This window comes from Cetorhinus maximus, chromosome 17, assembly GCF_964194155.1.
Source record: "Cetorhinus maximus chromosome 17, sCetMax3.hap1.1, whole genome shotgun sequence".
NCBI classification, from domain to species: domain Eukaryota; kingdom Metazoa; phylum Chordata; class Chondrichthyes; order Lamniformes; family Cetorhinidae; genus Cetorhinus; species Cetorhinus maximus.
Window position 1 is genome coordinate 63,914,861 of NC_135895.1, and position 10,469 is coordinate 63,925,329.

Below are 10,469 nucleotides of genomic sequence, written 5' to 3' on the forward strand. Positions count from 1 at the left end.
TTTTTACTGAAAGATGACCTTTCTGCTTTGCATGAATGAGCTCAGACTCCTTTTTCTCCTCTATATGTTGCCCCTTGGTAATGTTATCTTCAGGTATGAAATCAGCACCCACACGTGTCCTGCTGAGACTCACTATGTCTCTCTCACCTTCTCCATTGCTTCTGTACTGGTCTACTGTTTGTCTCACATCCAGTCTTGGATGAACCTTATTCCCACAAGTTAATGTTGGAAAGATTGAAGCCATTCAGTCATTGCCACAAATTCCATACCAGCATCGTTGACTATCCTTTGCCCTGGTCCATGGAACCAAACTGTTTAGAACCTTGCTGTCCTTTTCGTTTATTCAGAATGTGGGCATATCTATCCGGGCTGACATTTATTATCCCACCCATCAGTTGCCCTAAGAAGGTGGTGATTGGTGGTCTCCCTGAACTGCAGGGAGAAGTTTTTTAGAACTGAATGGCTTACTAGGGTAATACTGAGGGACAACCACATTGGTGTGGAACTGGAGTAATATATAGGTCACACTGGATAAGAGTGACATGTTTCTTCCCCTAAAGGATACTCGTGAACCAACTGAGTTTATATTACAGTCAGACAGCTTTGTGATTACTCTTACTGCTGCTTGCTTTTATTTCTAAACTTAAACAAAAATAAACTCAATTCAGGTTCTCAAACTGTCATGGTGGGATTTGTACTCGTGTTCTCTGACTTACTAGTTCAGACCTCTGGAATTCTAGTCCAGTAATATAACCACTACACTACTCTTTGATCCCAAGTTGAACTTCTATGCTTCTATATCCTTATCTTCTGTAATCACAATACTGCCTGCCTCCAAATCAGTAACATTGCCAGCCTCTGTTCCTCCACCTGTGGCTGAAGCCATCATCATGCCTTTTGTCACCTCCAGGCTTGATTATTCTATTGCTCACTTGTCTGGTCTCCTATTCTTCACTGTTCATAAACTTCTGCTGATCCAAAACTCTTGCTTTCCTAGCCTACATCATATCCAACTTGCCCATCACTCTTTATAGTTAAAGTCCGCCAAGGCCCTAAATTTACATTTCTTATTTGTATTTGCAATTTGCATTTAAATCCCTCTGTGGCATTGTCCCTTCTTCCTTCTGTAATCTCCTGCCCCAACACTTCTCTTTCATTTGTTGTTCCTGTAACCCCGCAGCCTTCCTTTCCAGGGAATTGGATTATCTGTAAAGGAAGACTGCAGGGTTACAGGGAGAAGGTAGGGGAATGGCACTAGGTACATGCTCATTCAGAAAACCAGTGCAGACACGACGGGCCTCCTTCAGTTCTGTAACAATTCTGTGATTCTGTGACTTCATCCCCTGGTTTGGTGGGTATGCTGTCAGTTATCTGCGTTCCACTCTGAAATTCTTTCCTTGAACCTTTCCAGCTTCCTCTCCTGCCTCAACACCCTACTCTAACCTCACCTCTTGACTAGGCCTTTGGTTATCACACCTAATAATACCTACCCCTTTAGCTTGACATGCATTTTCCCCAAGCCACCATGAACAAAACACCACATTAAAGTTGTAATCTAAATGCAAGTTTAGGCTGATTTCACTAAATCATCATTGATCTCTTACAGTATAATATAAAATATGAAATGTTTAAATACAATGGTAAGCTGTAACTGAAAAGGACATGTGCCTGCTGTTACACATGTTTCCTTCCTCTGTTTCTTTTCAGCTGGAGAAAGTTCTGCAACAAGGAGATATTGGCGAATGTGCAGAACCGTATATGATCTTCAAGGAGTCTGACACAACCAAAGTAAGAACCTTTCAGTGGTACTTTGAAAATGTTAGGAATTCATATTTAGCAAACTGATTACAAGAGGAAGTTAACTTGTATTGTAAATTGTAGTTGAGCTATGATATCTTTGTTTCATTTTTAACAAATGCACATGGTTTTTTTTTGGTGTGCTGGATGGCGGGAAGGTAGACCATTTTGGATGGCAAGATTGAGCTGCATCTTTTAAGAATAGTATGGGACTGTGATTTCAGTCAAGCGTTTTGTTTCACTCTGTTTAGAGAATTTGCTCTTAATTATGTTTTTTCATTGTGTTACAGAACAAGGAGAAGTTGGAGAAGCTAAAGAGCCAGGCGGAGCAGTTTTGTCACAGACTGGGGAAGTATCGCATGCCTTTTGCTTGGACTGCCATACATCTAATGAACATTGTTAACAGTGCAGGAAGCCTGGAGCGAGACAGTACAGACTCTGAAATAGGAGCAGGAGGTGGAGCCCTTTTCTAGAATAATTTTTTTTATAAACCTTAACAACAGTGTATCTGTCAGTATTTGTATATTTATTATTTGGTAGTCTTTCTCACTCTTTTAATTGAGGGATGCCTGAGCTGGTGAATGCAATAATTTCAGTCACTCAGTAACAGCAACAATCACTCCTAAGTCTGGCATAGCACAATTTTGATGGAAAGCGAAGCTCCTTCTAATAAGACCCCAAGTTCAAAAGAACACTTGTAATGCACCAGTGGATGTTTTTCTATTTCCCACGTTAGCCATGTTATAGCCTCCAAGTTAGATTTAGCACCTTTTGGGGTTATGTCAACTAGAAACTGGATTGAAACTGGCCAGGCGAATTTCAAATGGGACCCAGCCTAATTAGTTTGAGTTAGATTTGAATCCAGGTCCCAGGCAGTGTATAACCTCCTGCATCAACCAATCTTCTTTTATCGGTAACATTTTAGTTATGTATCCAGGAACAGGCCATTTGGCCCTTGGAACCTGCTCCACCATTCAATAAGATCATGGCTGATCTGGTTGTGGTCCAGCTCCACTTTCCTGTCTGCCCCCGCCTCCCTGATAACCCTTGACTCCCTTGCCTAACAAAAATCTGTCTTAACTCTGCCTTGAATAAATTCAAAGACCCAACCTCCACTACTTTCTGGGGAAGAGAATTCCACTCACCAATGACCCTTTGGGAGAAAAAGTTTCTCCCCATCTCTGTCTTAAAAGGGAGATGTCTTATTTTAAAATTATGTTCCCTAGTCTCCCCCACAAGAGGAAACATCCTCAAGCTATCCATCCTGTCAAGCCCCCTCAAGAGCTTGTATATTTCAATAAGATCACCTTTCTTTCTTCTAACCTCCAATGGGTATAGGCCCAACCTGTTCAACCCTTCTTCATAAGACAACCCCCTTCATCCCTGGAATGAGTCCAGTGAACCTTCTCTGAACTGCTTCAAAAGCAATTATATCTTTTTTTAGATAAGGAGACCAAAACTACACACAGTACTCCGATGTGGTCTCGCCGAGGACCTGCACAGCTGTAATCAAACTTCCCTACTTTTATATTCTATTCCTCTTGCAATAAACGTCAACAATCCATTTGCCACCTGGATCACTTGCTGCATGCTAACTTTGTGTTCTTGTACCAGGACACCTAGATCCCTCTGTACCATCGAGTTTTGCAGTCTTTCTCCATTTAAATAATAAACTGCTTTTCTATTCTCCCTGCCAAAGTGAAGAAGTTCATATTTACCCACATTATACTCTGTTTGCCAAATTCTCGCCCACTCACTTAACCTGTCTATCCCTTTGCAGACTCTACTTTTCTTGACAACTTACTTTCCTACCTATCATTATGTCATCGGCAAATTTAGCTACCACACATTTGGACCCTTCATCCAAATCGTTGATATAGATTGTAAATAGCTGAGGACTCAGCACTGGTCCCTGTGGCACTCCACTAGTTACAGTTTGCCAATTCAAAGCAGACTCATTTATTCCTACTCTCTGCTTTCTGCTAGCCAGCTAATCCTTTATCCATGTTAATATGTTAACCCCGACACCATGCGCTCTTATCTTGTGTAGTAGCCTTTGATGTGGTACCTTATCAAATGCCTTGTAGAAATCCGGTTTCCCTTTGTCCACCATGCATGTTACTTCATCAAAGAACTCTAACAGATCAGTTAAACAGATTTCCCTTTCACAAAGCCATGTTGGCTCTGCCTAATCACATTGTGATTATCTAAGTTTCCTGCTATAACCCCCTTAATAACAGACGCTAGCACTTTCCATATGACAGATGTTAGGCTGCCTATAGTTTCCTCCTTTCTTGAATAATGGCATTACATTAGCTATTTTCCAATCTGCTGGAACCTTTCCAGAATCTAAGGAATTTTGAAAGAACATAACCAATGCATATGCTATTTGGGCTGCCACTTTTTTTGAGACCCTAGGATGCAGGCCATCTGGTCCTGGGGACTTGTCAGCTTTTAGTTTTCCTAGCACTCTTTCCCTGGTGATGGTGATTGTTTTAAGTTCATCCCTCCCTATCACCTCTTGATTTTCAAGAATCTGTGGGAAGTTTTCTAAATCCTCTACCGTGAAGACAGTATTGCCATTTATTTAAATAATTAATATGAAAGAGAAGGACAGAGACTTAACACTCCAGCAGCACTTTAATAAGACTACTGATCAGGTTCTGACATGTATCATAATGCTGCCTTTGCATGACAGATACCAATTAGGCACTGATACCTGCTTTAGAATATTGTGAAATGGCAACATCAGATTTCAGTACTGACTTGCACTGGCACATACTCTGGCATAGCAGAGCTCTCTGCACATGCACTTGAACATAGAGATGACTAACTTGTTAACTTTTAATTAAAACTGTAGAAGGAGCTTCAATCTAAATCAGGTTTATAAAGATAGATTTGCAGGTGTATGATTACAATCAGTGTAAAGCTTTATGCATAGATCATCAGTCAGTATAAGGTGGCAGTCAAGAAAATGGAACAAGGTGCTGAGTCATATTGCTAAATCATTTGAGCTCAAAATTCCAGATGTCATGATGAAACTGTATAGTGCTCTGGGCAGGCTGCTTCTGAAATCTTGAATACAATTTTGGTCTCCAAGGTAAGGCTTAAAGGTTGAGCAGAGGAGGGAAATAAGGATGATTCCTGGTGCTGGAGGGTTGAAACAGGTATGAAGGAAGACTTGATAATCTGGGTTCTTCTGCCACAAAATGACCACTGAAGTGAAATTGTAGACCTACTGAAGATACTTCACAGCCTAGAGGAAGTAAACCAGGTACAATATTTTCAGATATGCCAGAGCAGCAAGACAGGAGAATGAAGGCCTAACTTTGTGAAAGGTGAGTTCAATCAGATTTTAGGAAGTATGCCCTTTGGAAAGGATGTTAAACCAGGGTCATATCTGCTTATTCTGTTGGTTCAATTAGATGTTAAAGTTTCTCAGACAGTATTTGGAGAAAATACATTCTCAAAGCTATCCTGACCAACATTCCTGCCCTTCAAAAACCAAAGGAAGATATTAACTGACCATTCATCATGTTGTTTCTAAGATATTGCTATATGTAGTTGGTTGCCTTGCTTTTCCCACCGCAGTCACTGCACAGTTAAGGATATTTCTGGAAGATTTGCTAGGGACATGGGAAAATAGGACTTAGGAGCAGGAGTAGGCCATTTGGCATTTCGAGCCTGCTTTGTCATTCAGTAAGATCTGGTTGTGGTTTCACCTCCACCTTCCTGTCTGCCCACCTGACCCTTAACTCCCTTCTCTATCAAAAATTTCTCTTAACTCAGCCTTGAATAAATTCAATAAACTAGCTTCCACTGCTTTCTGGGAAGAGAATTCCACAGACTAACGACCCTCTGAAAGAAAGAAAGTTCTTTTCATCTCCATCATAAGAAGGAGATCTCTTATTCTTCAACTGTGTCCCTGAGTTCTAGTCTCCCCCACTAGAGGAAACATCCTCCTGGTATCCACCCTATCAAATCCCCTCAGGAATTTATATGTTTCAATAAGATCATCCCTCATTCTTCCAAACTCCAATGGGTATAGGCCCTACCAATATGCTATATGAATGTGAGTCTTTCTGAAATGCTATAAACTTATTACGTGATCTTCAAACCAGCTTTAGTGGCTTCTATGTGTTGAATCCTACATGCCTCTTCTTGCACCTCATATGAAGGTTAGAAATCCCACAGCATTAAGTGAAACCAGGAATGCTCATTATAATCTAGCCATCATTCCTCCTTCAATCCATCTGACCAAAAACTATTCTGCTAAGTATTAGCAACTCTCACACCTAGGCCAGGAATAGTTTGCCAAAGTCATTTGGTATTGAATTGGTATAGTAACAACTATATAACTATACAATTGGTTTATAGGGTGCATTCTAAAATGTTAGCAATATAACAGCCCATCCATTTAAAATAAAAAGTTTTAGATAACAATGTTTGATGCCTGCACTGTAAGCTGTACTGCGGTAATCATTTATTTACCTTCAAATGAAATTTATTCGGTTTTGTGGTACAGAGTTACTTAACACTTGATTGTTACAGCACAAAAACAGGCCATTCAGTCTGCCAAGTCAAGTTACAGTCATAATGTAATTATTACACTTGAGGTCATTAATCCACGGCCACACACCCAAAAATAGAAAAACAAAAGCCAGCAACCTTTGGAATAGCTGCTTGAAAAGTTGAATGGGACATCCAGTGGTGAAGGTCCCATAAGTGCGCATGCGCATGTGCACGCACTCACATACACCCTTTGTGGCTCTGTGGGTAAATGCACACCTGGTATACAATGGATAAAAATAAATAAAACTTGCTTATATGTTGTTTATATGTTGTCTTTTCAGATTTTTGAAAACTTTTGTAAAGCCCTTCATGCCATGAATTATCTTTGTAAGTACAGTGATTATTGTGCTGTGGGCAAATGTAGTTGCTATTCTGCAACAACAACATTACACAGCAAACCATGAGATTAATTAGTTTTTGGTCAGATGGATTGAAGGAGGAATGGGGGCTAGATTAATATGAGCATTCCTGGCTTCACTTAATGCTGTGGGACTTCTAACATTCATAAGAGCTGCAAGAATAGGATCTCAGTTTAATATCACATAGGACAGACAGTTTGACCAGAACTCCCTTAGTACTCCACTGAAGTATCAACCTAGATTATGTTCTGAAATCTTGGTGTGAGGTTCAGACTCTCAATCTTCAGACCCAGAAATAGGAGCGCTATCACCTCAAGCAAATTAGTCTCGTCTGGGAGGGAAGTTGGCCTTACTGCTGGGAGAAACAGGTATGTTGGTGTTGAGTGAGAAGGTGGTCGTGTTTGGCTATGGTGGTTCCATGGTCAAATAACCTGCTGGCACTTATTATTTTTACTCATCAAGAATGGCTGCTTGTGTGGGTTATTGGATTATTGGATGAGTCCTTCTTTGGACTGGAAAGAGAAAATTAGATATTACAAGCTCATTATAGCATTGTTCCAGTGTGTGAGAGCAAGGGGCATTGACTTGTTACTTTAACTGGTGTGACACTATTTTCTGATAGAGCGGAAGGGTTCTTGGTCAGAAAGAAGGAATTCTGGTCTTGTTGGAAGGCGGTCTCTTGAGCGAACGACCAGCGGAGATGAATCGTGTAATCTTTCAAGCTTCAGACCAGCCACACTGACTGTCACAAACTTCTTCAAACAGGTAACTGAAATAACTTGAAACAAATGCACACCACATAGGATTCCAGCCACCTGTTATATCAGTGTATAATATATCTATAAATAGAACTTGCATACCTTACATTCCCCTTCTTTGCCCCTCCCCCTCCACCTCATGGCAACGTCTAGGAGGGAGATCGCCTGAGTGATGAAGATTTGTATAAATTTCTTGCTGATATGAGAAGGCCTTCATCTGTTCTACGGAGACTACGACCAATCACAGGTAAGTTCTTTTAAAAGTGTTAGCTTTCTTGTCTGGTATTTCTCTCAATGTGAGCGAAAGCACAGCCGGGTGTGGGGCTGAACGGTACAGACCTGGAAAGTTTCAAGTTTTATCCTCTATGCTGAATTCATTCTTCTCAGCAAAGGAGTGATAGAAGCAATTTGATTGGCTTCAGTTACCTTGGTGAGGTTGAAGTAAATTAGCCTGGTTCCTTGCTCTTGATCAGGATCCATTGACCCCTGTGGAATGCAGTCTGCTGACTCTCGCTATGTTGGCCATTTAGGTGAAGCGCCGAAGAGAAAAACAGGATTCTGTACTTTCAGGAGATGGGAGGAAAGGGAAACTATGTGAAAATTCAATCAAATATTAAAGGCTCAATGACTTTGGCGAATTTATTCCTGACTGAGCTGTGAGAGTTGCTAATACTTAGTTGAATAGTTTCTCTGTCTCAGAGATGTAGGTAATTTAAAGTGTGAGTGAACCTTAAGATTGAGAAGGATAATGAAGCTTGCTAAAGGGGCTGGAGATAACACTGATCACCCACTGGCTGGTCCTTTTGTGGTTCAGGCAGATGCCAATGAGCAGATTGCTATTCTGCTTTTGTTCCTGGGAAATACTCAGCAGCTGAAACTTTAAAAAAAATACTGGAACTGAAAAGCCAGCACCTGGAAGGGAAAAGTTACATTTTCGGGTGGAACCCTTCATCATAAATATTAATCACAGAATGTTAATGATTTAATTTCTTAGAACACCTTCCCCCTCTCCAGCGACATTGAATTTCATTTGCGCTCCCCACAAACCCACTCTCCTTGTTTCTATCTTATTGCTAGTGTTCACAAATGTGGCTATTCAAGCGAGGTCACCGTATCAGCTTGCTCTTTTGCCATCAAGCTAATCTCTTGATTCTATTTTCTCTGCCCAGTGACATTCAGGATTTCTCTGATGCTCTGTTTAGTTCTGATGAATGCTGCCACCTTTTTCAAATACTGACTTAAAGTTCATCAGTTCCAGAATTTTTCTGCTTTAAGTTCAGATTCACAGCATTCAGTTTTATTAGTGTCCGTACATTGGACAGCTTTGCAAAAAAACCCTAAAACTTCAGGAGCAAATAAATTAAAATATTATTTCAGTTTATTTTCCTTAGAACATCTTTTAATTTTGTCAACCTTTAATTTTTTTTGTTGGTATCTGTATACAGCTCAGCTGAAAATCGATATCTCTCCGGCTCCAGAAAATCCACATTATTGCCTGACTCCTGAATTACTACAGGTCAAACCTTACCCAGATACTAGAGTCAGACCAACAAAGGATATCCTGGAATTTCCATCGAGGGATGTGTACGTGCCATACACTACTTACAGGTGAGGAAATTAGTGATATTGTTCGATCTGTATAATGTATAAGTAATTCTGGTGGTTAAAAAAAGGAATGATGAGGCAAGGGCCGCACTGTACAATTAGACCCTCTCATTTACTGAATGTAAGTTATACACAAAACATTTGCTCATGTGCTGCCCCTAACAAGTAGGGTCTGAAACATTTGGGAAGACATGGCGATTCAAGGAAAGTGGATCCTATTTCGTGAGTTATTGTTAATCTTGTTGAACAACAGGGGGCAGTAGTCTGTTTTTCCTCTTTGTACCAGCAGTGTGAATCTCTGAATGAAGTCAATGTAACATTGCAAATATAACAAAATCAAATGCTGGAATGAAATTGGTATCCAAACTAGCCTGGTCAGCTTTAACCCGAACTTGTGTAAACCTGCCTGTCAGTGCAGTGTGACTAGTATCATGGGCTGCATTGTCTACGCAGTTTTGGTTAAAGATGACAAGGTAAGCTTGGATATTGCTTTTACACCAGGATTTTGAGATTGTTGTATTTGCACCATTATGAGAATTTGTCCGTAATGGCATAGGTTTTTAGAATTATGGTTCTCACCATGGTGATTATTCTTGATGATCTTGATGGTGATTATTATCAGATTATAACCCATGGGGGTATAATTCCTATCCTTACTTGACAATCCAGTGGGCTCACTGGATAGCTATCTGAAGTGGCAACCCTGGTTGATCTTTCAAACTTGCTTTTTCCTCTTACTCTTTTCCACTGCCCTGTAAAGTACACCTGTATCTCTTTCCTACATGAGGAGTGCTATAACATTTGAATTGCTGTTTGGGAAGAAATTAGAAGTGGACATGTGTAAATTGTAAAATGATAAGATTAGAATCAGTGGGTCTATGTACATGATGATTTGATGAAAAATCCTGCTTGAAATGTTACACTTCCTTTTCTTATGAGTTGCTGGTTGGCCTACTGTGCTTATCCGCTTTTATTTTTCAGTACTCATAGTTTTTCTTTTTTTCTCTTAAGTGTTGTTTATTACCCAATGAAAGTTTAAATTAAATCATTGTGCTATTTGTCTCATAAGAGTTAGTCCTTATGTAAACATTCATTTTTACAAAAAGGAGGAACTTATTGTACATTAATGTCATTGTATAAAGATACCTTGTAAAATGGCTTAACAAAGTCAGGAAAGGCATGTTTTTACTAAGTTTTGGAAAGCCTGAATATAGCTCACCACAATTAGATAACAGGATTGGTAAAATGTGAAATAAGATGAAACGAATACTCATGAAGTTATTAATAAACTGGAATTAATAATTTTCCAGTTTAATTTCTCAAACATGGGCTGTAATTACTTAGAATCAATATTGGAGCAGAAGTAGAGATTTTTTTT

General features: G+C 39.8%; 1 protein-coding gene across 13 annotated transcripts in view; it reads left to right on the top strand.

Annotated features, from left to right (window-relative positions):
* The window catches only part of dock7 (dedicator of cytokinesis 7), a 174,644-nt gene that overhangs the window by 32,069 nt on the left and 132,106 nt on the right, over nucleotides 1–10,469 (top strand). For all 13 annotated transcript variants that reach the window (XM_078561325.1, XM_078561327.1, XM_078561328.1 and 10 more), the window contains exons 10-14: nucleotides 1,708–1,788; nucleotides 2,088–2,253; nucleotides 7,351–7,493; nucleotides 7,640–7,733; nucleotides 8,932–9,094. In XM_078561325.1, the coding sequence (XP_078417451.1) occupies nucleotides 1,708–1,788; nucleotides 2,088–2,253; nucleotides 7,351–7,493; nucleotides 7,640–7,733; nucleotides 8,932–9,094 (647 nt within the window). The remainder of the gene's footprint in view (nucleotides 1–1,707; nucleotides 1,789–2,087; nucleotides 2,254–7,350; nucleotides 7,494–7,639; nucleotides 7,734–8,931; nucleotides 9,095–10,469) is intronic.